At 46.3% G+C, this 27,039-nt stretch overlaps 2 protein-coding genes across 2 annotated transcripts in view; both read left to right on the top strand.

Annotated features, from left to right (window-relative positions):
* LOC306919131 (estrogen-related receptor gamma-like) overlaps positions 1–20,696 on the top strand; it is a gene marked incomplete at both ends in the record, with an annotated part of 39,315 nt that extends 18,619 nt beyond the window's left edge. The window contains 2 exons of the mRNA XM_079531966.1: positions 19,358–19,627; positions 20,452–20,696. Coding sequence (XP_079388092.1) covers positions 19,358–19,627; positions 20,452–20,696 — 515 coding nt within the window. The remainder of the gene's footprint in view (positions 1–19,357; positions 19,628–20,451) is intronic.
* On the top strand, positions 1,507–3,328 carry LOC306919130 (uncharacterized protein; the record flags this gene model as incomplete). Its single annotated transcript, XM_079531965.1, has 3 exons — positions 1,507–1,654; positions 2,316–2,431; positions 3,009–3,328. 3 exons carry the CDS (start codon positions 1,507–1,509, stop codon positions 3,300–3,302), a joined length of 558 nt encoding a protein of 185 aa, XP_079388091.1. The 3' UTR covers positions 3,303–3,328.
* Positions 20,697–27,039: the final 6,343 nt, after the last annotated feature.

The following is a 27,039-nucleotide window of genomic DNA, read 5'->3' as shown; positions in this document are numbered from 1 at the left end:
CTCCTGAGCCAGTATAACTCCTGAACCTAAACATTTGAGAAAGAAAAGTCCTCAAAAGAATTTGGCAGTTTTTCATTGTGATTCATTATGTTTTATAGTCAATACGCCAGATTCTGCAAGACACACTTCAGGGGAGGGAAATACTACGGAGTTTGGATGTACAGAGCTCCATCAACACCAAGCAGAGAAAGTCCCTAGCGAGACTTCTTGTAGCTCACCTGATTTCCACCCATGGTGAAACGTGAGTGAGCTGTATATGAATTGTTCTGTGAACATACACTTTTATACATTATGTTATTGAATCGTATATTTGACAATGATAACCGTCTCATCTTTACACTCTTCTTTGACAAACTTCAACCGTCTATTTTAACAGGCCAAACAGAGACATCAAGAAAGTCCTTGCCATGGCATTGGTGCATGACTTTCCCTGTCTTCTAGCTGCTACAGGCAGTGGCTATGTAAGTTAATCCGTCAGCACACAAAACAGAACACACACACCTACCAAGTTTTTCCTAGTACACAGTCCCGCACACATTTGTGGACTGCTCATCAAAATCCCATGTAACCTTCTTCATGGTTTATGCCAATTTAAGATGAATAAAATCTGTTTTACAGGGAGCTTGGTACGCAGTTGCTCGAAAAAATAAACCTGCTACAGGTTTCCTGGAGGAGCGCTTAAGGAACATAAGGAAGCGCATCAGAAAACAGAGACAGCTTGCACACGCCCATGAGCATCAGGAGGAACAGACCGTCCCTGGTGTACCAGGTAATATTAATAACCATGTAAAGTATTCCCAGCAGGCCAGAATGGACAAATGCAAGGGATTATATAGACTTCTGAACAGACCTTATACACTGATGTGATGTAAACACAGGTGCTGCTATAATTAATCTGATGACCCCTGTACTACATTCAACAGAACCCGATGTGTCCTGTGAAAAACTGAAAGAAATGGTGGAATGGCTGAAGAACAATAGATTTCCAGTGTCTCAAGTTGAGGAGTACATGAAACAGACAGCTATACAAAGAGGCAGGTGGATTAGGGATGCCCCGAGGAGCGTCCAGGAAGTCTTGACGGAGTTCCCTAGGCTTGTAGATCCCGGCATGGTAAGAAATTATTTGAACTGTTGAAGTCTGTTTAACCACTCCTACAGTATATACTTTGTAGAGTCTGCCTGGGATCTATACTTGGTCCACTCCCTCTACACCTGCCGAATATTTGCAATATAAATGTGCATCACAGCATGACACATTGTGAACTTGTTTCACTGAATGTTCACCTATTTTTCCAAAATGTTTACCTATTATGACCTGACCAGAAGTATGCTATAAGTTTCATTTGGTTAAGTAATAATACACAATCTAAGAATCATAGTATTTAGGTCACAGGACGGGTGTTGACAATCACAAACATTGACTGACTCTTACCCCTAACCCCTTTCCAGGTACAGTACAAGTCCATATAATTTCTTTAAACACTCTTGTACTATTGTTTTTCCAAAATGTATCAGATATCACAAGACTTCCAGCAGCTTTATCCAGAGGCGGGGGCGAAACTGTTCGAGAACTGGCCTAGTATGAGTGACCGAATCCTTGAAATGGCCCAGCGAGAGGGTAAACTGCCCCCAGTGTATGATGACATGACACCAGGTAAGCCATTTCTTGCTTTGTTACGAACTCTCACACAGGTTTGGGGTCCTTACGAATTGTAACGATTGCGGTTCATTAACTGTCTCATTCCTTAATTGTGCCCTTTAATGATTCCTATAGTGGGTTCCAAATGAATTTTAACAGGTCTGTAACTCTTGTGTACAAATATAACTATTTGTACACTGATGGAATGTTTCAGGTCCATTTGGTTCCATTTGTACACACACTGAGTTATGGTTGTCCTTGAAATTGAAATAGTTTAAGAACCAACAGTATTGCAATTGTACAGCAGACGGACGTGAAGTCCATTACAATCTGGTTCCTCTTATTCCTCCGATTCCGAATCTCAACCCTACGTGTGTACACACACACAGACAGATGTGTTTTAGCACATCTACAAGCTTGCATCACGTCCCAATGAGACTCGTGAGTTTGTAGATCTGCTATTTTTGAGGCGCTAGCCCCTCCTATGCCCAGCTTTGTGTCTGTGTGTACCCCAAATCTGTGATGTGACTATAAAGATTCTGATTAGATGTCACATCTAACATGTCATCAACATTCAACACAAGGGCATAAAATATTGCTTCAGAAATGTCTCTTTATATTATTGGCATACTATTTAGATATTGATGTTAATATGTGTTCTTCTTATATTGCGTAGAAAGAGCTTTGAAGGTCCTGCCGTGTCTGCTTCCTCCATCGTCCTATAAGATTGGAAGAAAAAGCCACAGACCCACCATCGATGAGTCCTGCAAGGCCTTTATTAACATCCAACCAGTAAGTTTTACTTTGTCTACTTCAAATAACACAGGGAAGCTGGCAGAACCTTCACTAAAACCTGGGACAATGCTCCACACATCCAGACTCTTCTCCCTTCTTGGTCCAAAACTATGTAATGAACTTCCCATTGCAATCAGAACTGCAGACTTGCACCCAACCTTCCACCATTGTCTGAAAACCCACCTCTTCAGACTCCATCTCAGCCCGCACCACTGACCATAGCACTTAAACTAGCTTCGACGACCTTGCAGGCTTATGTAAAGGCTAATTGTGTAATTGTAGATGGGTTGTTATGTAGACAAATGCCAGGTCATTATTGATCTGGCATTCTAGTGTCTATGTTGTGTTTCAATGTATGGATATTCTTCTGTTAGACGACAGATGTTAATCTCTTATACTTATGATCCTAGATGAGTATTTCTATGTTTTTTATGTATTACCTTGTATTGTCCTCGCTTGCTGTAAATCACTTAAATTGTAATAATGTTGGGTGTTTCAGTGTTACTATTAGCATTTTCACATCTCTCTCTCTCTTTCGGTCTCTGTCTCTGTCTCTCTCTCTCTCTCTCAACAGGTGGGGACCAACATGGTGCAGTATCTCGAGACAGCAGATCCCTTACCGCACATTTTGTGTCTTGGCGATGAGAAGACCATAAGCCAGGCCTTCGCCATTGTGTCGGACAACGCAATCGAAACGGACACTTTGTTGGGTGCTGTAGACCTTTGTTTTAAGGCTTACTATGTGTTTCAAATGCATTACACAGTGAAGTGTCGCCCCACCTGGGAGTTTATCCAAAATGCCATGTATGACATTGCTGGACAGGAGTCCTCAATTGTGAAATTTTTGAGGACATCAATTGCAGCCTAGTGTTATGTTTTCGTTTATTTTTTATTTTTTTGTATTGGGGAATTTGAGCATCAGGGAAATAAATTGTATGAAAAATAAATTAGAAAAGCAATTAAAAAAACGGGGCAGGGCAGCAAATGTATATCTAAATACTAATTTGGGCAACTAAAAACAGTCTGGGGTACTGACAAAAGCAGGTTAAACATCCCTTTAATTTATTTTAATTGTATTTACCTCATTGTGTTTATTTGATTGAATATACTTTATTTGTATTTATTTAATATACTTTATTTTTATTTATTTAATATACTTTATTTGTATTTATTTAATATACTTTATTTTTTATTTAGCTTGTTCATTTAATTGTTCCTGTTCGTTTAGCTCTTTTTTTGTAACTGAGGGAAATTAATGGAGGGTGTGCTCATGCACACACACACTCTCTGTGGATGTGTTTTTATTCATTCAGAATGGTCTCGGGTTATGAAAAGTGTTCAAATGTGATCTTTGTACATACCCTATTGTGCTGAATATAAGACCAAAATTCGGCACAATACGGTAACATGTTTTATTTTCTTGTAACAAGTTGCACAAATAGTTGATCTGCAAGCTGGCTGTCGTACGCCTGGGAGGTTTTCTACCGTTACCTCATTACCAAAAACGTGTTTTTAGTGAAAGGCCGGAATGCCAGGGATGTGTTTACGTGTTTTGTGTTTTTATTCATTCAGAATGGTCTCGGTTCTAGAGACAATGGTGGTGGGTTATGGAATGTGTTCAAATGTGATCTTTGTACATACCTAGGGTATGTACAAAGATCACATTTGAACACATTCCATAACCCACCACCATTGTGAACTGAATGAATAAAAACACGTAAACACATCCCTGGCATTCCGGCCTTTCACTAAAAACACGTTTTTGGTAATGAGGTAACAGTAGAAAACCTCCCAGGCGTACGACAGCCAGCTTGCAGATCAACTATTTGTGCAACTTGTTACAAGAAAATAAAACATGTTACTGTATTGTGCCGAATAAGACCACCCCCATTGTTCAAGACTCATTTGTGGAAAAAGAACATTGAATGTCAAAAAAATTGGTCTTATATTCAGCACAATACGGCCTATTGTGCTGAATTTAAGACCACATTTTTTTTCTCCAATGGAAATATCTAAAAAACAGGGATGTATTGTAATCAGGGATTAGAACATTTGACATTCAATGTTCTTTTTCCACAAATTAGTCTTGAAAAATGGGGGTGGTCTTATTCGGCACAATACGGTAACATGTTTTATTTTTTTGTAACAAGTTGCACAAATAGTTGATCTGCAAGCTGACTATGTCATACACCTGCAGTTTTGGGTGTCGTACACCTGGGAGGTTTTCTACTGTTGCCTCATTACCAAAAACGTGTTTTTATTGAAAGGCTGGAATGCCAGGGATGTTTTTACGTGTTTTGGGTTTTTATTCATTCAGAATGGTCTCTAGTCTGTACTGGAGACAATGGTGGCGGGTTATGAAAAATGTTTCATATCGTTGCTGTCCGGAGGAAAAGTGCTATTGAACACCCTAAAAGTAGTAAAAAAAACGCATTGGACAAAACCCAATTCCATTGGACCCTCAAACTGTCTGCTAAAACGGCTAACTCCACCACCTCGCTTTGTCATGCAAGTAATTGACAATATCTAAAGTCACAACACCCACTTTGATGAGGCAGTATTGCATCGTTTAAAAATATGAGGTTTTCTTCATTTCCTGAAAAATGAGTTTGGAGTTGGGGTTTCCTCCGGACAGCAACGATATGTGAAATTGCTTTATATATTTTATGACATTTCTGAAAAAAGCACTACGTCTGTAATCCACTTAACCCTTAGAGCCAATGTCCAGGCTCTGCCATGAGCCATTGATTGCCATGGCCGGCACATGCTGGTCTAGTAGACGGCAAAGTCGTACTATATTTCTGACCCCCTCGGGGGTGTGGGTCATGTAGTCTGGTGGACACTGTAAAGTGTAAAATAATTAATGGAGATTGTTCAAAATAACAAATAAATAATTTGTATACATTCATGGTTTGGAAATAATGTTACACTATTATTATTATTATTAATTTAAATCACTAACTTGGGTTAAATGAACAACCCAGTGTATGGTTTATATGTAACCCAGTGATATGGTTGATTTCAATCACTAACTTGGGTTAAATGAACAACCCAGTGTATGGTTTATATGTAACCCAGTGATATGGTTAATTTAAATCACTAACTTGGGTTAAATGAACAACCCAGTGTATGGTTTATATGTAACCCAGTGATATGGTTAATTTCAATCACTAACTTGGGTTAAATTAACAACCCAGTGTATGGTTTATATGTAACCCAGTGATATGGTTAATTTCAATCACTAACTTGGGTTAAATGAACAACCCAGTGTATGGTTTATATTTAACCCAGTGATATGGTTAATTTCAAACACTAACTTGGGTTAAATTAACAACCCAGTGTATGGTTTATATTTAACCCAGCGATATGGTTGATTTCAATCACTAACTTGGGTTAAATGAACAACCCAGTGTATGGTTTATATTTAACCCAGCGATATGGTTAAATGAACAACCCAGTGTATGGTTTATATGCAACCCAGTGATATAGTTAATTTCAATCACTACATTGGGTTAAATAAACAACCCAACACATGAGTTGAAATGATCCAACTCAGCACATGGGCTAAGCTAACCCAGCATGTGTGTGGTCCAAAACGAAACCAGGGGCTGGGTTAAGGTTGGGCTATTTTTTAACCCAGTAGTTCTAAGTGTGTATAGTGTAGCAGAGTGGCTCACAGCCTGATGGTGGCGCTATAGTGTAGCAGAGTGGCTCACAGCCTGATGGTGGCGCTATAGTGTAGCAGAGTGGCTCACAGCCTGATGGTGGCGCTATAGTGTAGCAGAGTGGCTCACAGCCTGATGGTGGTGCTATAGTGTAGCAGAGTGTTTCTGTGTATTCTTTGTTTACTATGCTCCATTTTGATGTACTTTATTATTTTCTACTATCTGCTACTCTGTGAGATTTTCCTGGTTATCTGCTGGACTATATGCCACAAGAAGCCAGTGAGATACATGTGTTGCTATGGCAACAGACAGTGATTGAGAGGCCCCGCCCACAGCTCACCTGGCGGATGGAGCAATCACATGGGCAATCACAATGTTTGGCCCACCTGGAGAGTTTGACTCTGGCAGTCCAGAGTGGAAGTGAAGAGAGAGAGACAGGCTACTGGGAAAGCAAGAGGAATATTTCCCAAGTCTTGCCATATTCCCTTTTTAGAGTACCTTCCCGAGATTGGATTCTACCATTGGATTTAGAGACTTCGAGACTCTTTCCATTTTGGATTACTTCCCTGGATATCGGATTAAGGACAGACTTTGTGAAGGAGTTAAGGGTGGCCAGAGGAGACTGGCCACACTCAGTGCATACAGACTGGTTTTATTTTATTTTGATTTCATTAAGTGAACATTTGGTTATTGAAAACTTTATTTTGTGTTGATTTAATAAATTACAGTTAAACTTATTTACTGATTTCTTTAGTTATTCTTATTCTGAACTGACCCACCACCTCCCTCATTTTTGCTATAACTGGTTCCTTAATTGTCATTGTTGCAACCGTTATAGAATTGGAGCCTGAACAGGGACTGGTCAGTTCAATAGAATATTATCACTTTTCAGTAATTAAGCAAACATGTCTGATGAGCAAGATAGAGCTGCAGTAGCAGATGAGGAGCCACCAAACCTGTCTCACTACCCTAGGTCGGGAAATGTAGATCAGCCTCCAGATTTCAGTGCTGCCTCTTTTGTGACTAGGAGAGATGTTGCTGCGTTGTCAGAGACCCTCAAATCACTTTATGTTGAGGGTGATACAGATCCCGAGGGCAGTGACGAGGACGTAGAGGAGCCTCCTCCACCCAACCCAGTCAACCCAGTCCAAGAACCTGCAGAGGGAGCTAGTAGTGTGACTAACACTGACTTACAGGCAGAGCCACGTTCATCACAAGACAGAGTGGGGCCATTAATAACTCAACTGTACCGTCATTATGGTGACATGGACACTAGAGTCACTGCTGTTGAGCGGAGCCTTAACCTCACCAAAGCCCTCGTTGAAGGTGAATTCAACCAAAGGTTAGTGGCAGTGGAGGCATTGCTGCAGCAACAGGGCACAGATATTGGGGCTCTGTATTCAAATGCAAAGAAAAGAGAGCAAGGAGTTCATCACCGCATTGACAAGGAGTGCTCAGCTCTCTAAAGATCTTGTCTCAACCTCCATTGAGAATCTTGACTCTGCAATGGTGAAATGCTTGAAGCGGAGAGATGCTCGGATGAATGACATGATGAATTCTCGTCTGCCAGTTAGCACCTCTACCCCCATGCCGGTGGATCTTGCATCTGCCAAGTCTCACTCAAAGCAGAGTTCACCCATTCCTTTTGAGGCAAAGACAATGCCAGACGACAGCCAGAGGAGTGTCATTCACCCTGCCTATCACTTGAAACCTCCAGTCAAGGTGGAGTTTCCTTGTTTTGGTGACAGGGGAAGTGACTTGGATCCAATCTCCTTTCTGGAGAAGTGTGAAGAGTTCTTGGCTGTGCGCCCCCTACCTGATCTTGAGATCCTTGCAGCACTTAATTCAGTCTTGAGAGGAACGGCCAAAGACTGGTGGAAGGCCGAACGGAGCCGGGTGCAGACCTGGAAAGAGTTTAAAGATGCCTTCTTGAGGTCCTTCCTGTCTGAGGACTATGAAGTGGAGGCCGAGATGCGGATCCGTGAGAGACGACAAGAACCACATGAGAGCATTAGAGACTTTGCTTTCCAGTTACGAGCTCTCTGTCTGAGGTGGCAAGCCGATCTGCCTGGTTACCATACTCCAGCACATCCTTCGCAATTGCAACCCTAGGCTAGCGAGTCTAGTCAGGGGATCCGTGCAATCAGTTGATGAGTTGGTACGTGTCGGGACCCTCATTGAGAAAGACCTGTTGGCCTCTAAGACATACTGGGCACAAGCTAACAAAGCAGAGCAGCAGAAGAAGACGACTGGAGCCTCAGCACCTCCCACAGGGGGAAAGAAAACCCCTGGGAACCTGTCTGTTGTTCAGTCGGCTGAGACGCAAGGCAAGCCTAGCGAGCCAATCATGCTGCCTATGCTCCTGAAGTCATACCACTGTTGGGGTCTTCTGGATACCGGCTGTACCTATACTCTGGTGCAGGAGTCTTTGTGGAGACGTCTTAAAGGTCCCAGTGAGGGACTGAAGACTTGCCACAATGGTGCTTTCATGTTGGCTGATGGCAAGATCAACAGTGCCATTGGTCATGCAATGATTGACTGTGTCTTTCATGGTTGACAGTACACAGTCGATGTCAAGATCATGAAAGACGAGCACCTGGCTTTTCCAGTTGTAACTGGTCTGGACTTCATGTTTCTTACAGGAATCATCCTTGATTTCAAGAACTCCCGCTATGCCATTTCCAGAGGAGACCAACTTGAGTACCATCCTTTCAACCACCAAAGCTCGACACTTGACCCGTTGCATGGTGCACATCTGTACCTTGCTGTCCCAGTACCTGCTGCTGAATGTATACGCACCAGTAGGCAACTGGAAGATGGAAGGGAGCAAGAAGGTGATCCAGGTCTGATAGACCACCTGCAAAGACTGGTTCAAGCAGCATCTGCCAGTGAACAGGTTCAGGGCCAGCTAGAACATCTTCTCAATGACTGGTCATCTGTCTGTACAGACTCTCTTGGCCACACATCAGTGGTTACCCACAGCATCCTAACCGACGATGAGGTTCCTATCCGTCGACGTGCATACAGGATGTCACTGGAGAAACAGGAGTATGTGGCAGGAGAGATTAAGGACATGTTGGACAAGCGAATCATCAGGCCATCTGCTTCACCATGGGCTGCACCTGTGGTCTTGGTGAAGAAGAAATGTGGAAAGCTTCGGTTCTGCGTGGACTACCGAGGTGTCAACGCTAAAACCCCTTTGGACGCCTACCCCATGCCTCATATTCATGAGATCTTAGAGTCCATGCATGCTGCCACAGTGTTCAGCACCCTTGACTTGAAGAGTGGATACTGGCAAGTGGGAATGCAGGCCCGGTTCTTCCTACAGGCCGACGAAGCAACAGCTTCGAGCGCCATGGGGCGCTTTTTTTACTCTGTCCCAACTCTGTCTGCACCGTGTCCCCCCCAGTGCCCCCCCAGTGCCCCCCCAGTGCCCCCCCAGTGCCTCCCCAGTGCCTCCGCAGTGTCTCCCCAGTGCCAGTGTCCCGCCAGTGCCTCCACAGAGCCTCCCCAGTGTCCCCACAGTGCCTCCCCAATGGACCCCCAGTGCCTCCACAGTGTCCCCACTGTCCCCCCAGTGCCTCCACAGTGTCTCCTCAATTTCTGGGACAGAGTAAAAAAAAACGCGAAAAATCCTGCTTGGGGCGCCAGATTGCTCAGGACCGGCCCTGTGGGAATGGATCCTCGGAGCATCCACAAGACAGCCTTTGCCACTCCACAGGGTCTATATGAGTTCCTTGTTCTTCCTTTCGGGCTCAAGAACGCAGCGGCAACCTTCCAATGCCTCATGGAAACAGTCCTGAGAGAGCTGATAGGGAAGTTCTGCTTTGTCTACATTGACGATATCGTGATTTACTCACAAAACGATCAGCAGCATCTACAGCACCTGAGGGAGGTGTTTTCCAGGCTGCAGGGCGCAGGACTCACCCTGAACTTGGAGAAGTGTAACCTCTTCCAGCGATCACTGACCTTCCTGGGTCACGAGGTGTCTGCTGAAGGAATCCACACTGAGGCGAAGAAAATTGATTCTGTCTTGTCTTTCCCGCCACCGTCCTCAGTGAAGGACATTGAAAGATTCTTGGGAATTGCCGGCTGGTATCATCGGTTCATTCACCGATTTTCTGAACGGGCCGCACCCCTTAATGCGCTAAAAAAGAAGGGCACACCGTGGGTGCCAAGCCGCTTTTGAAGATCTGAAGCAGGCTCTCACCACAGCTCCAGTGCTGATGGCACCAAATTTCAGTTTACCTTTAAAGGTTCAGACAGACGCAAGTGGCATCGGTTTGGGGGCCGTGCTTACCCAAGAGGTGGAAGGTGTTGAGCGAGTCATTGCGTACGCATCTCGTGTCCTCAACCCTGCTGAGAGAAATTACTCTGTCTCAGAGAGAGAATGCCTTGCCGTTGTATGGGCGGTAGAGAAATGGAGAGCCTTTCTTGAAGGGCGGAAGTTCGAGGTGATTACTGACCATTCTTCCTTGGCGTGGGTTTTCAACCACCCAAAACCGAGTTCCAGACTGGCACGTTGGACAATTAGGCTACAGGAGTTCGACTTCACTGTCATTTACAGGAAGGGACGATGTAATGTTGTTCCAGATGCCCTGTCTAGAGCACCTGTCGGGGTGGAAGACGTAGCCATTCTGTGTGTCAGCCGTGCTGTTCAAAGCCACCGATGCACCCTCCCTGTAGACTGGGCCGATATTTCTGCGGCTCAGCAGTATGATCCTGAAGTACAAGAGTTGGTGAAAGAGGTACAAGATGGAAAAGTCAAACACGGACGCATCCACTATGCCCTCGAAAATGGATTCCTGTACAGGATTGTACCCATCAAGCAGGAAGGACAGAAATGGCAGTTGTTCATCCCAAAAGGAATGAGGTCCCAATTCCTCAACTACTTCCATGACAGTCCACTTGGAGGACATCTAGGAAGGCTAAAAACCCTACTGAGACTGTTGGATGTTGCGTACTGGCCAGATGTGAGGAAGGATGTATGGGAGTACACCAAGAACTGCATAACCTGCCAGAAGTACAAGCCCCAACTGACTAAGCTCTCAGGTCACTTACAATCGACTGCCGTGAAGGAGCCTGGTTTCATGCTAGGTGTTGATCTCATGGGGCCTTTTCCTAGGAGCAGGAAAGGCAACCAATACCTTATGGTGGTAGTCGATTATTGCTCCAAATGGGTTGAGCTGTTCCCCATACGAGAAGCGAAGTCCCCCAAGATAGCTTCCTTGCTGATAGAGGAGATCTTCATGAGGTGGGGTACCCCCAAGTACCTCGTGTCTGACAGAGGGGCACAATTCACCTCTCAGCTGCTGGCACAGATATGTCAACAGTGGGGCGTGGTCCAGAAGCTAACAACAGCATACCACCCTCAGACAAACTTGACCGAACGCATCAATCGCACTTTGAAGACAATGTTGGCATCCTTTGTCAAGGACAAGCACAATACATGGGACATGTGGCTTTCAGAGTTCCGGTTCGCAATCAACTCGGCCTGGCAGGAAAGCACGGGCTTCACTCCAGCAGAAGTAGCCCTGGGACGCAAACTGAAAGGCCCACTGGAGAGGGCCCTGTGCCGAGCCCCTGATCCTGACGAGAGCACTTATGCCTTGCTGGAGAGACAGAAGAGGTTAGTGGAGAGTGTCGGACAGCATGTGGCAAAGGCTCAAGAGAAACAGGGTCGCTATTACAATCTCAGGCGTGAGCAGGTCACATTTGAACCTGGGGATCTAGTGTGGATCAGAGATCACCCCCTGTCCAAAGCAGAAGCAGGTTTCATGGCCAAGCTCGCACCTAAGTGGAAGGGCCCTGCTAAGATACAGAAATGGTTAGGCCCTGTCAACTATTCTGTGTCACTTCTAGGGCAGAAAGATCATAGTGATGTGTATCACGTGCAGAACCTGAAGGCTTACTTTGGCCCCAAGGAGCCTCTTCCATTAGGGGAGGGGAATATGTAACATCTGTGCCCAGAGTCACATTGTTTCTGTGTATTCTTTGTTTACTATGCTCCATTTTGATGTACTTTATTATTTTCTACTATCTGCTACTCTATAGACAGTGATTGAGAGGCCCCGCCCACAGCTCACCTGGCGGATGGAGCAATCACATGGGCAATCACAAGGTTTGGCCCACCTGGAGAGTTTGACTCTGGCAGTCCAGAGTGGAAGTGAAGAGAGAGAGAGACAGGCTACTGGGAAAGCAAGAGGAATATTTCCCAAGTCTTGCCATATTCCCTTTTTAGAGTACCTTCCCGAGATTGGATTCTACCATTGGATTTAGAGACTTCGAGACTCTTTCCATTTTGGATTACTTCCCTGGATATCGGATTAAGGACAGACTTTGTGAAGGAGTTAAGGGTGGCCAGAGGAGACTGGCCACACTCAGTGCATACAGACTGGTTTGGATTGATTTATTTTTGGGACATTTAAGTTTAGTTTTGGACAGTGCCAGGACACTCGAACTTTACACCCATCCCTTTTGAGGCAGTTTTATTTTATTTTGATTTCATTAAGTGAACATTTGGTTATTGAAAACTTTATTTTGTGTTGATTTAATGAATTACAGTTAAACTTTGTTACTGATTTCTTTAGTTGTTCTTATTCTGAACTGACCCACCACCTCCCTCATTTTTGCTATAACTGGTTCCTTAATTGTCATTGTTGCAACCGTTATAATAGTGTAGCAGAGTGGCTCAGAGCCTGATGGTTGCGCTATAGTGTAGCAGAGTGGCTCACAGCCTCTGCCTGATGGTGGCGCTATAGTGTAGCAGAGTGGCTCACAGCCTGATGGTGGCGCTATAGTGTAGCAGAGTGGCTCAGAGCCTGATGATGGCGCTATAGTGTAGCAGAGTGGCTCACAGCCTCTGCCTGATGGTGGCGCTATAGTGTAGCAGAGTGGCTCACAGCCTGATGGTGGCGCTATAGTGTAGCAGAGTGGCTCAGAGCCTCTGCCTGATGGTGGCGCTATAGTGTAGCAGAGTGGCTCACAGCCTGATGGTGGCGCTATAGTGTAGCAGAGTGGCTCACAGCCTGATGGTGGCGCTATAGTGTAGCAGAGTGGCTCACAGCCTGATGGTGGCGCTATAGTGTAGCAGAGTGGCTCACAGCCTGATGGTGGTGCTATAGTGTAGCAGAGTGGCTCACAGCCTGATGGTGGCGCTATAGTGTAGCAGAGTGGCTCACAGCCTGATGGTGGCGCTATAGTGTAGCAGAGTGGCTCACAGCCTGATGGCCTCAATAGTCTAATATCTCCCCTGGTCCATAGGGATACCCCTTTGGTCTAGTGGGTAAGATGTTGGACGTTACCCCGACCCCGGTCATTACCCCGACCCCGGGCGTTACCTTAGCGCAACCGAACGTACAGTAACATGTAACACTTGTCTTTTAGTTCTACTGGATCTCTTCTCCACTAGTCCCTCCCTAACATTTAGTTCTACTGGATCTCTTCTCCACTAGTCCCTCCCTAACATTTGGTTCTACTGGATCTCTTCTCCACTAGTCCCTCCCTGACATTTAGTTCTACTGGATCTCTTCTCCACTAGTCCCTCCCTGACATTTGGTTCTACTGGATCTCTTCTCCACTAGTCCCTCCCTGACATTAAGTTCTACTGGATCTCTTCTCCACTAGTCCCTCCATGACATTTAGTTCTACTGGATCTCTTCTCCACTAGTCCCTCCCTGACATTTAGTTCTACTGGCTCTCTTCTCCACTAGTCCCTCCCTGACATTTAGTTCTACTGGATCTCTTCTCCACTAGTCCCTCCCTGACATTTAGTTCTACTGGATCTCTTCTCCACTAGTCCCTCCCTGACATTTAGTTCTACTGGATCTCTTCTCCACTAGTCCCTCCCTGACATTTAGTTCTACTGGATCTCTTCTCCACTAGTCCCTCCCTGACATTTAGTTCTACTGGATCTCTTCTCCACTAGTCCCTCCCTGACATTTAGTTCTACTGGATCTCTTCTCCACTAGTCCCTCCCTGACATTTAGTTCTACTGGATCTCTTCTCCACTAGTCCCTCCCTGACATTTAGTTCTACTGGATCTCTTCTCCACTAGTCCCTCCCTGACATTTAGTTCTACTGGATCTCTTCTCCACTAGTCCCTCCCTGACATTTAGTTCTACTGGATCTCTTCTCCACTAGTCCCTCCCTGACATTTAGTTCTACTGGATCTCTTCTCCACTAGTCCCTCCCTGACATTTGGTTCTACTGGATCTCTTCTCCACTAGTCCCTCCCTGACATTTAGTTCTACTGGATCTCTTCTCCACTAGTCCCTCCCTGACATGTAGTTCTACTGGATCTCTTCTCCACTAGTCCCTCCTTAACATTTAGTTCTACTGGATCTCTTCTCCACTAGTCCCTCCCTGACATTTAGTTCAACTGGATCTCTTCTCCACTAGTCCCTCCCTGACATTTAGTTCAACTGGATCTCTTCTCCACTAGTCCATCCCTGACATTTAGTTCTACTGGATCTCTTCTCCACTAGTCCCTCCCTGACATTTAGTTCTACTGGATCTCTTCTCCACTAGTCCCTCCCTGACATTTAGTTCTACTGGATCTCTTCTCCACTAGTCCCTCCCTGACATTTAGTTCTACTGGATCTCTTCTCCACTAGTCCCTCCCTGACATTTAGTTCTACTGGATCTCTTCTCCACTAGTCCCTCCCTGACATTTAGTTCTACTGGATCTCTTCTCCAATAGTCCCTCCCTGACATTTAGTTCTACTGGATCTCTTCTCCACTAGTCCCTCCCTGACATTTAGTTCTACTGGATCTCTTCTCCACTAGTCCCTCCCTGACATTTAGTTCTACTGGATCTCTTCTCCACTAGTCCCTCCCTGACATTTAGTTCTACTGGATCTCTTCTCCAATAGTCCCTCCTTAACATTTAGTTCTACTGGATCTCTTCTCCACTAGTCCCTCCCTGACATTTAGTTCAACTGGATCTCTTCTCCACTAGTCCCTCCCTGACATTTAGTTCAACTGGATCTCTTCTCCACTAGTCCATCCCTGACATTTAGTTCTACTGGATCTCTTCTCCACTAGTCCCTCCCTGACATTTAGTTCTACTGGATCTCTTCTCCACTAGTCCCTCCCTGACATTTAGTTCTACTGGATCTCTTCTCCACTAGTCCCTCCCTGACATTTAGTTCTACTGGATCTCTTCTCCACTAGTCCCTCCCTGACATTTAGTTCTACTGGATCTCTTCTCCACTAGTCCCTCCCTGACATTTAGTTCTACTGGATCTCTTCTCCAATAGTCCCTCCCTGACATTTAGTTCTACTGGATCTCTTCTCCACTAGTCCCTCCCTGACATTTAGTTCTACTGGATCTCTTCTCCACTAGTCCCTCCCTGACATTTAGTTCTACTGGATCTCTTCTCCACTAGTCCCTCCCTGACATTTAGTTCTACTGGATCTCTTCTCCACTAGTCCCTCCCTGACATTTAGTTCTACTGGATCTCTTCTCCAATAGTCCCTCCCTGACATTTAGTTCTACTGGATCTCTTCTCCACTAGTCCCTCCCTGACATTTAGTTCTACTGGATCTCTTCTCCAATAGTCCCTCCCTGACATTTAGTTCTACTGGATCTCTTCTCCAATAGTCCCTCCCTGACATTTAGTTCTACTGGATCTCTTCTCCACTAGTCCCTCCCTGACATTCTAGTCTGTTTGAAGAAATTGTCAATATATTTAGTCTTAGTTTTAGTCGTCAGTGAAGAAAAGCCATTCGACGGACATTTCCCGCCATAGTTTTAGTCGACGAGATTAACACCAGACAGAGACGGTGATGTTAGTGTGTGTATCTTTACGAGCTGCCCTTTCCTTCTTCATGACACCTTGACATTGTGAAAACGGTCGACACGGATGTTACCTCTCGTATATGTTCTGTCAATATGCTGTTAGAGACCTCGTTGCACGCACGCACGCACGCACGCACGCACGCACGCACGCACGCACGCACGCACGCACGCACGCACGCACGCACGCACGCACGCACGCACGCACGCATATAAAATGCACCCTGGCTAACACCACTGTCCTCACCCCCAAACCAATCAATCGCCCGGCAACAGAATACGGATCCCTGTCGACCAATGAAAATCGCCGGCGCCAGGCGGGCATTTCCGATCAATCAGCGGCAGATAAGAGAGGAATGGCGTTCCCACGGCGACCGTAAAACAACAACCTCCACCCCCCCCCCCCCTCTGTAAAACACATCATCTGCTTAATTATAATGGTGTGTGTGTGTGTGTGTGTGTGTGTGTGTGTGTGTGTGTGTGTGTGTGTGTGTGTGTGTGTGTGTGTGTGTGTGTGTGTGTGTGTGTGTGTGTGTGTGTGTGTGTGTGTGTGTGTGTGCTCATGAACGCCTGCATCTCAGCGAGTGCACGGAGGTGTTATAGACTTGAGTCACGCCCTCCTTGTGGGACATCATGGCATCATGACTGTCAATCAATGTCGCTGCCGTCACAAGACGATTAACAAGCTCATCTGTTGATTGGCTCCCTCTGTCCGCCCCGCCCCAACGCCAGCGGACGCCTCTTTTCGGATCAACGTTCAGAACTCGGGAACTAAACTCACCACTACCTTTAGGAACTCACCACTACCTTTAGGAACTCACCACTACGTTTAGGAACTCACCACTACCTTTAGGAACTCACCACTACGTTTTAGGAACTCACCACTACCTTTAGGAACTCACCACTACCTTTAGGAACTCACCACTACCCTTAGGAACTCACTACTACGTTTTAGGAACTCACCACTACCTTTAGGAACTCACCACTACCTTTAGGAACTCACCACTACATTTTAGGAACTCACCACTACCTTTAGGAACTCACCACTACCTTTAGGAACTCACCACTACCTTTAGGAACTCACCACTACCTTTAGGAACTCACCACTACCTTTAGGAACTCACCACTACCTTTAAGGAACTCACCACTACCTTTAGGAACTCACCACTACGTTTAGGAACTCACCACTACGTTTAGGAACTCACCACTACCTTTAGGAACTCACCACTACGTTTAGGAACTCACCACTACCTTTAGGAACTCACCACTACGTTTAGGAACTCACCACTACCTTTAGGAACTCACCGCTACGTTTTAGGAACTCACCACTATCTTTAGGAACTCACCACTACCTTTAGGAACTCACCACTACGTTTTAGGAACTCACCACTACCTTTAGGAACTCACCACTACCTTTTAGGAACTCACCACTACGTTTAGGAACTCACCACTACCTTTAGGAACTCACCACTACCTTTAGGAACTCACCACTACGTTTAGGAACTCACCACTACGTTTAGGAACTCACCACTACCTTTAGAAACTCACCACTACCTTTAGGAACTCACCACTACCTTTAGGAACTCACCACTACCTTTAGGAACTCACCATTACCTTTAGGAACTCACCACTACCTTTAGGAACTCACCACTACGTTTAGGAACTCACCACTACCTTTAGGAACTCACCACTACCTTTAGGAACTCACCACTACCTTTAGGAACTCACCACTACCTTTAGGAACTCACCGCTACCTTTAGGAACTCACCGCTACATTTTAGGAACTCACCACTACCTTTAGGAACTCACCACTACGTTTAGGAACTCACCACTACGTTTAGGAACTCACCACTACGTTTAGGAACTCACCACTACCTTTAGGAACTCACCACTACCTTTAGGAACTCACCACTACGTTTTAGGAACTCAGGACTGCGTTTAGGAACTCACCACTACCTTTAGGAACTCACCACTACCTTTAGGAACTCACCACTACCTTTAGGAACTCACCACTACGTTTTAGGAACTCAGGACTACGTTTTAGGAACTCAGGACTACCTTTAGGAACTCACCACTACCTTTAGGAACTCACCACTACGTTTTAGGAACTCAGGACTACCTTTAGGAACTCACCACTACCTTTAGGAACTCACCACTACCTTTAGGAACTCACAACTACGTTTTAGGAACTCACCACTACCTTTAGGAACTCACCACTACCTTTAGGAACTCACCACTACGTTTTAGGAACTCACCACTACCTTTAGGAACTCACCACTATGTTTTAGGAACTCAGGACTACGTTTAGGAACTCACCACTACCTTTAGGAACTCACCACTACCTTTAGGAACTCACCACTACGTTTTAGGAACTCAGGACTACGTTTAGGAACTCACCACTACCTTTAGGAACTCACCACTACCTTTAGGAACTCACCACTACCTTTAGGAACTCACCACTACGTTTTAGGAACTCAGGACTACGTTTTAGGAACTCAGGACTACCTTTAGGAACTCACCACTACCTTTAGGAACTCACCACTACCTTTAGGAACTCACAACTACGTTTTAGGAACTCACCACTACCTTTAGGAACTCACCACTACCTTTAGGAACTCACCACTACGTTTTAGGAACTCACCACTACCTTTAGGAACTCACCACTACGTTTAGGAACTCACCACTACCTTTAGGAACTCACCACTACCTTTAGGAACTCACCACTACGTTTTAGGAACTCAGGACTACGTTTAGGAACTCACCACTACCTTTAGGAACTCACCACTACGTTTTAGGAACTCACCACTACGTTTTAGGAACTCAGGACTACGTTTAGGAACTCACCACTACCTTTAGGAACTCACCACTACGTTTAGGAACTCACCACTACCTTTAGGAACTCACCACTACCTTTAGGAACTCACCACTACGTTTTAGGAACTCACCACTACCTTTAGGAACTCACCACTACCTTTAGGAACTCACCACTACCTTTAGGAACTCACCACTACCTTTAGGATCTCACCACTACGTTTTAGGAACTCACCACTACCTTTAGGAACTCACCACTACCTTTAGGAACTCACCACTACGTTTTTCATGGGGCCCTGGTTAGTTGTTGGGGAGCGCTTGTTTTATACCGCCGGTACTAGTAGGAAGTAGTGCTTAGGGGCTTTCTTCCATTCTAACATAGCCAGGTAACCCCATTCTGCACAGCGTAGCGCTCCCTACTGTACCACACTGAACACTAGCGCCCCCCAGAGCCCATAGCAGGTATCACTATAGCGCCCCCCAGAGCCCATAGCAGTCATGCATGCTGAAAATAGCAGATTTACTAAATATATCCCCCCCCCACCCCGTCACTCTCTCCTCTGTCCCCCTCTCTCCTCTGTCCCCCCGTCTCCCTCTATCTCTATCTCTCTCCTCTCTCCCTCCCCTCCCTCTCCCCCCTCCCCCCAGGCTTCCCCTCCCTCTCCCTGGCAGACCAGATGAGTGTTCTTCAGAGCGGCTGGATGGAGATCCTGTTGCTGCGCGTGGCGTTCCGCTCCCTGGGCGTCCCCGAGCGCCTGGTGTTCGCCGAGGACTACGTGCTGGACGAGGAGACGGCCCGTCTGGCCGGCCTCCTGGACCTCAACAACGCCCTGCTACAGCTGGTCAAGAAGTACAAGAGCCTGGAGCTCCACCGAGACGAGTTCCTGCTGCTCAAGGCCATCGCCCTCGTCAACTCTGGTGACTCTTCTTAAAAACCCGTTCTGGGGGGCAGGAACACCCTTTTGGTGTTTTGTATCTTACTTAGCTATATTGAAAAACAGCAGATCTACAAGCTCATAGCGTGGCACCGAGTAACGCTCTATGAACTTGTAGGTCTGCTATTTTTGGAAAAATCGTGAAAATGTGCCTCAAATCTTTGAATATATATTCTTTCAGAAGACTTTTTTTTTATTTCGACGTCAGGCCTAAATGGGTTAAACATTATGTTATACTTTAGCTATTGAAAAATATCAGCTATACAAGCTCGTAAAGGGGTTCCTGCCCAGAATGGGTTAACTCCTTCCCTGCTAAGGGCGAGACTGGGCGACTTACATTTATAGTCACAGATCGCCTAGGGCGAGATCGGACGAGATAAGGGTTTATAATGTTTAATATTTATTTATATTTATGCATGTACTATGTGTACTATGTAAACTCTTCATCTCCATTTTCCAGCCATTCAGTTGCAATTTCATTTTATTTTTATTTATTTTTAACCCCGAAATAAGAATCCAAAGATTTGTGCCGCATTTTTTACGATTTTTCAAAAATAGCAGACCTACAAGCTCGTAGCGCTATTTTTCAATAGCTAAGGTATAACATAATGCTTAGTTAAAACACCAAATGTCCTCATGTCCTCCCACAATGTCCTCATGTCCTCCCACAATGTCCTCATGTCCTCCCACAATGTCCTCATGTCCTCCCACAATGTCCTCATGTCCTCCCACAATGTCCTCATGTCCTCCCACAATGTCCTCATGTCCTCCCACAATGTCCTCATGTCCTCATGTCCTCCCACACAGACTCCATGCAGATCGAGGACGGCGAGGCGCTGCAGAGGCTCCAGGACGTGCTCCACGGAGCGCTGCAGGACCTGGAGGCGGCGAGGCACCCCGAGGACCCCCGCCGCGCCGGGAGGCTCATCATGACGCTGCCGCTGCTCAGAGCCACCGCCGCGCGCGCCGTGCAGCTGTTCTGCTGCATCCGCCAGGACGGACGCGTGCCCATGCACAAACTGTTCCTGGAACTACTGGAGGCCAAGGCTTGACCCCTGACCCCCCCCCCCCCCCCCCCCCCCCCCTGGAACTACTGGAGGCCAAGGCCTGACCCCTGACCTCCTGACCCCCCCTGGAACTACTGGAGGCCAAGGCCTGACCCCTGACCTCCTGACCCCCCCTGTAACTACCTGGAACTACTGGAGGCTAAGGCCTGACCCCCGACCCCTGACCTCCTGACCCCCCCTGGAACTACTGGAGGCCAAGGCCTGACCCCTGACCCCCCCACCCCCCCCTGGAACTACTGGAGGCCAAGGCCTGACCCCTGACCTCCTGACCCCCCCTGGAACTACCTGGAACTACTGGAGGCTAAGGCCTGACCCCCGACCCCTGACCTCCTGACCCCCCCTGGAACTACTGGAGGCCAAGGCCTGACCCCCGACCCCTGACCTTCTGACCCCCCCTGGAACTACTGGAGGCTAAGGCCTGACCCCCGACCCCTGACCTCCTGACCCCCCCTGGAACTACTGGAGGCCAAGGCCTGACCCCCGACCCCTGACCTCCTGACCCCCCCTGGAACTACTGGAGGCTAAGGCCTGACCCCCGACCCCTGACCGGCTAAGGCCTGACCCCCGACCCCCCCCCCCCCCCCCCCCCCTGGAACTACTGGAGGCCAAGGCCTGACCCCTGAGCCCCTGACACCCCCCCCCCCCCCCCCCCCCGCTTATCCATAGTCGGGTCGTGGGGAGCAATAGCTCCACCAGAGAGCTCCTCCAGAGCAACAGTAGTGACTTCCTCCTGGGGGATCCCGAGGCTAATAGCCTAATAGTTAGTACCCTAATAGTTAGTACCCTAATAGTTAGTCCCCTAATAGTTAGTCCCCTAATAGTTGAGGCAATATTAAGCCTATGGTCGAATATGACATCAAGACATTTACCTTAATAGAAACCCAAGTAAAAAGTTGCTAACCCAGTCCTGTCCCGTGACCGCCCCCCTGTCCCCCGTCCCCCTGCCCCTGCACCCCCCGTCCCCCCGTCCCCCTGTCCCCGTCCCCCTGTCCCCGTCCCCCCATCCCACTTGTCCCACACAAGCGATACTTCTGTCCCTCAAATGAACTGACCCCCCTCCTCTCTGGTCACCCTACCTGACCCCCCCCCCCCCCCCCCCCTCCTCTCTCCCCTCCAGAAGACATTAGAGAGAGGCAGTGGGGGGGGGAGCTCCTCCAAACAGCAGATCTACAAGCTCTCAACGGGTCGCGCTGATCTCGACATGTTGAGAGCTTTATAGATCGTCTGTTTTCGGGCGGAGCGACCGGGACGCTCTCCTCCTCTAGCGACACTGGAGATTCGCCATATGATTTTTACGACATGGATTTATAGACTGATTGTTTTGACGCAAAAATGCTGCGTTGGACTTCGGGGGCCGTTGGGGAAAGAAGGCGATTATCCTGGACGCTGCCTGCTTCGGGTATGGAAAAGTACAGTACAGTAAAGTACAGTACAGTACAGTACAGTAAATGCTGCATTCATGGCCTGGAGAGGACTTTTTCTTTTGTTTTTTTTTGACGGGTAAAAGGGCAGGGGCTCAAGCCCCCTTTGATGTCTATGTGCAGCACAGACACGTGCCTCTCGTGATGTGTCTGTGGAACTGGAACGCTGGACGGAAGAAGAAAAACATTTGGAATCCATTTTTGTTCCCATTTCTGCTTTTGCGACGTTGAAACAATAAAGTTTTTTCATCCAGGAAGTGTAGTTTATACTGAACGTGTTGCTGAAACAGCAAAAACATAAATAGAAATAGAAATACTAGCTCCTCCCCTTCCTGTTTTTAATAGCGGGTGTCAACGGAGAAGAAAAAAAGACTTGACTGGGAGTGTCTTGGATGGGAGTGTCTTGACCCATCCCCCCCCCGGGGGCGTTACGTCGACGTGCGTTCCTTACGCCGCACAGCTCCGAAACGGGCGGCTTGAAGGAAAGATAACAGACGGCATCTAAAAAAATAAAAAATGAAAAGAAGAAACCCAAGGAACCGTTGCCTTCTGGAGAGAACCTTATAGACTACAGTCAGTAGAACCTTATAGACTACAGTCAGTAGAACCTTATAGACTACAGTCAGTAGAACCTTATAGACTACAGTCAGTAGAACCTTATAGACTACAGTCAGTAGAACCTTATAGACTACAGTCAGTAGAACCTTATAGACTACGGTCAGTAGAACCTTATAGACTACAGTCAGTAGAACCTTATAGACTACAGTCAGTAGAACCTTATAGACTACGGTCAGTAGAACCTTATAGACTACGGTCAGTAGAACCTTATAGACTACGGTCAGTAGAACCTTATAGACTACGGTCAGTAGAACCTTATAGACTACAGTCAGTAGAATCTTACAGAGCGCTATAAATACTTGAAGATCCTCATGGATTCATTCCATCACTAAGAATTATGGGGACGCACCGATGTGTCGGACACACACATATCGGACGATTTTTACCGTTATCTATCGGTCGATATCGGTATCGGCAAATACAAGGTTGACATTAACCGATGGCGGTATAGCCGATGTTTATCTGTTGTTGATGAGCATATCGGCTACAGTATGCTGGTGTGTTGGTTATCTGCAGCCTGTACCAAGCTGCAGGCCTAGATTCTACAGTATGGTGGTGTGTTGGTTATCTGCAGCCTGTACCAAGCTGCAGGCCTAGATTCTACAGTATGGTGGTGTGTTGGTTATCTGCAGCCTGTACCAAGCTGCAGGCCTAGATTCTACAGTATGCTGGTGTGTTGGTTATCTGCAGCCTGTACCAAGCTGCAGGCCTAGATTCTACAGTATGGTGGTGTGTTGGTTATCTGCAGCCTGTACCAAGCTGCAGGCCTAGATTCTACAGTATGCTGGTGTGTTGGTTATCTGCAGCCTGTACCAAGCTGCAGGCCTAGATTCTACAGTATGCTGGTGTGTTGGTTATCTGCAGCCTGTACCAAGCTGCAGGCCTAGATTCTACAGTATGCTGGTGTGTTGGTTATCTGCAGCCTGTACCAAGCTGCAGGCCTAGATTCTACAGTATGCTGGAAAGTAGTAAAACACGCATTGGACAAAACCTCTTAACTCCATTGGACCCTCAAACTGTCTGCTAAAACAGCTAACTCCACCACCTCTCTCCTTCTCATGCAAGTCATTGACAATATCTAAAGTCTCAACACCAGCTTTGATGAGGCAGTATTGCATCATTTAAAAAAAAACAAGGTTTTATTATTTTCCTTAAAAATGTATATTTTTCATTTCCTGAAAAATGAACATCTTGGAGTTTTCAATAGCTAAAGCATAACATGATGCTAACACCAAAAGAGGTTCCCGCCCAAAATGGGTTAGATGTCCATATCGGTGCGTCATCCGTATAAGAACCATCTTGAAGCCTGTTTATCTGCATTGTAGAACCTTTTAGAGGGCGCTCTGCTATCTGTTTGTTCTATGTCCTTTTTGTATAGAGATAATAATAATTACAATAATAATAATAATAATAACTTGTAAGTACGTCTTGCCAAAGAGTACAGACTGTGTGTAAGATTCATATAACTAAAGGATACCAGCAAAATGTCCACAATAATATGAGTTGTCCTGCGACAGTGCGATCCATGCGTGGTTCGTACGTGGTTTGTGCGCTGCCGATGTCACACGTAACGATTCGCTTTACTCACGATTCGAATCACGATACTTGTTTCACGGCACGATTTTTCACGACCTGTGCGCTGACCTGTACGCTGACCTGTACGCTGACCAAAGTGAAGCGATCAAAGCGATTGGAAACAAATGTCTCTCTTCAGGGTTGAACTGAAACTCATGTCTCTCTTCAGGGTTGAACTGAAACACATGTCTCTCTTCAGGGTTGAACTGAAACTCATGTCTCTCTTCAGGGTTGAACTGAAACACATGTCTCTCTTCAGGGTTGAACTGAAACACATGTCTCTCTTCAGGGTTGAACTGAAACTCATGTCTCTCTTCAGGGTTGAACAGAAACAAATGTCTCTCTTCAGGGTTGAACTGAAACAAATGTCTCTCTTCAGGGTTGAACTGAAACACATGTCTCTCTTCAGGGTTGAACTGAAACTCATGTCTCTCTTCAGGGTTGAACAGAAACAAATGTCTCTCTTCAGGGTTGAACTGAAACAAATGTCTCTCTTCAGGGTTGAACTGAAACACATGTCTCTCTTCAGGGTTGAACTGAAACTCATGTCTCTCTTCAGGGTTGAACAGAAACTCATGTCTCTCTTCAGGGTTGAACTGAAACACATGTCTCTCTTCAGGGTTGAACTGAAACACATGTCTCTCTTCAGGGTTGAACAGAAACACATGTCTCTCTTCAGGGTTGAACTGAAACACATGTCTCTCTTCAGGGTTGAACTGAAACACATGTCTCTCTTCAGGGTTGAACTGAAACACATGTCTCTCTTCAGGGTTGAACAGAAACAAATGTCTCTCTTCAGGGTTGAACTGAAACACATGTCTCTCTTCAGGGTTGAACAGAAACAAATGTCTCTCTTCAGGGTTGAACAGAAACAAATGTCTCTCTTCAGGGTTGAACAGAAACACATGTCTCTCTTCAGGGTTGAACTGAAACACATGTCTCTCTTCAGGGTTGAACTGAAACTCATGTCTCTCTTCAGGGTTGAACAGAAACACATGTCTCTCTTCAGGGTTGAACAGAAACACATGTCTCTCTTCAGGGTTGAACAGAAACTCATGTCTCTCTTCAGGGTTGAACTGAAACACATGTCTCTCTTCAGGGTTGAACTGAAACACATGTCTCTCTTCAGGGTTGAACAGAAACAAAGGTCTCTCTTCAGGGTTGAACTGAAACACATGTCTCTCTTCAGGGTTGAACTGAAACACATGTCTCTCTTCAGGGTTGAACAGAAACAAAGGTCTCTCTTCAGGGTTGAACTGAAACACATGTCTCTCTTCAGGGTTGAACTGAAACACATGTCTCTCTTCAGGGTTGAACTGAAACACATGTCTCTCTTCAGGGTTGAACAGAAACAAAGGTCTCTCTTCAGGGTTGAACTGAAACACATGTCTCTCTTCAGGGTTGAACTGAAACTCATGTCTCTCTTCAGGGTTGAACAGAAACACATGTCTCTCTTCAGGGTTGAACAGAAACAAAGGTCTCTCTTCAGGGTTGAACAGAAACAAAGGTCTCTCTTCAGGGTTGAACAGAAACACATGTCTCTCTTCAGGGTTGAACAGAAACACATGTCTCTCTTCAGGGTTGAACAGAAACACATGTCTCTCTTCAGGGTTGAACTGAAACTCATGTCTCTCTTCAGGGTTGAACTGAAACACATGTCTCTCTTCAGGGTTGAACTGAAACACATGTCTCTCTTCAGGGTTGAACAGAAACAAAGGTCTCTCTTCAGGGTTGAACTGAAACACATGTCTCTCTTCAGGGTTGAACTGAAACACATGTCTCTCTTCAGGGTTGAACAGAAACAAAGGTCTCTCTTCAGGGTTGAACTGAAACACATGTCTCTCTTCAGGGTTGAACTGAAACACATGTCTCTCTTCAGGGTTGAACAGAAACAAAGGTCTCTCTTCAGGGTTGAACTGAAACACATGTCTCTCTTCAGGGTTGAACTGAAACTCATGTCTCTCTTCAGGGTTGAACAGAAACACATGTCTCTCTTCAGGGTTGAACAGAAACAAAGGTCTCTCTTCAGGGTTGAACTGAAACAAAGGTCTCTCTTCAGGGTTGAACTGAAACACATGTCTCTCTTCAGGGTTGAACTGAAACACATGTCTCTCTTCAGGGTTGAACTGAAACACATGTCTCTCTTCAGGGTTGAACTGAAACACATGTCTCTCTTCAGGGTTGAACAGAAACACATGTCTCTCTTCAGGGTTGAACTGAAACACATGTCTCTCTTCAGGGTTGAACTGAAACACATGTCTCTCTTCAGGGTTGAACACACCTTAACAGGGTTGAACGCACCTTCACAGTCATCTGTGGTATTTTATTCCAGTGGTTCCCAAACGTTTTAATGTCAAGGACCCCCAAAATGTTGCAGGGTCATGTCCCTGCGACATACTAGGCTCCTGCCCTATGGGCCTCATGGCTACAGAAACAGGAGATAGGCTCCTGCCCCTATGGGCCTCATGGCTACAGAAACAGGAGATAGGCTCCTGCCCCTATGGGCCTCATGGCTACAGAAACAGGAGATAGGCTCCTGCCCCTATGGGCCTCATGGCTACAGAAACAGGAGATAGGCTCCTGCCCCTATGGGCCTCATGGCTACAGAAACAGGAGATAGGCTCCTGCCCCTATGGGCCTCATGGCTACAGAAACAGGAGATATGCTCCTGCCCCTATGGGCCTCATGGCTCGGCAAGGCTACTTACCCCCAAA

The sequence above is a fragment of the Electrona antarctica genome (genome assembly GCF_951216825.1).
Source record: "Electrona antarctica genome assembly, contig: scaffold_103, whole genome shotgun sequence".
Classification (NCBI taxonomy): domain Eukaryota; kingdom Metazoa; phylum Chordata; class Actinopteri; order Myctophiformes; family Myctophidae; genus Electrona; species Electrona antarctica.
This window is presented reverse-complemented; position numbering and strand designations above follow the sequence as displayed.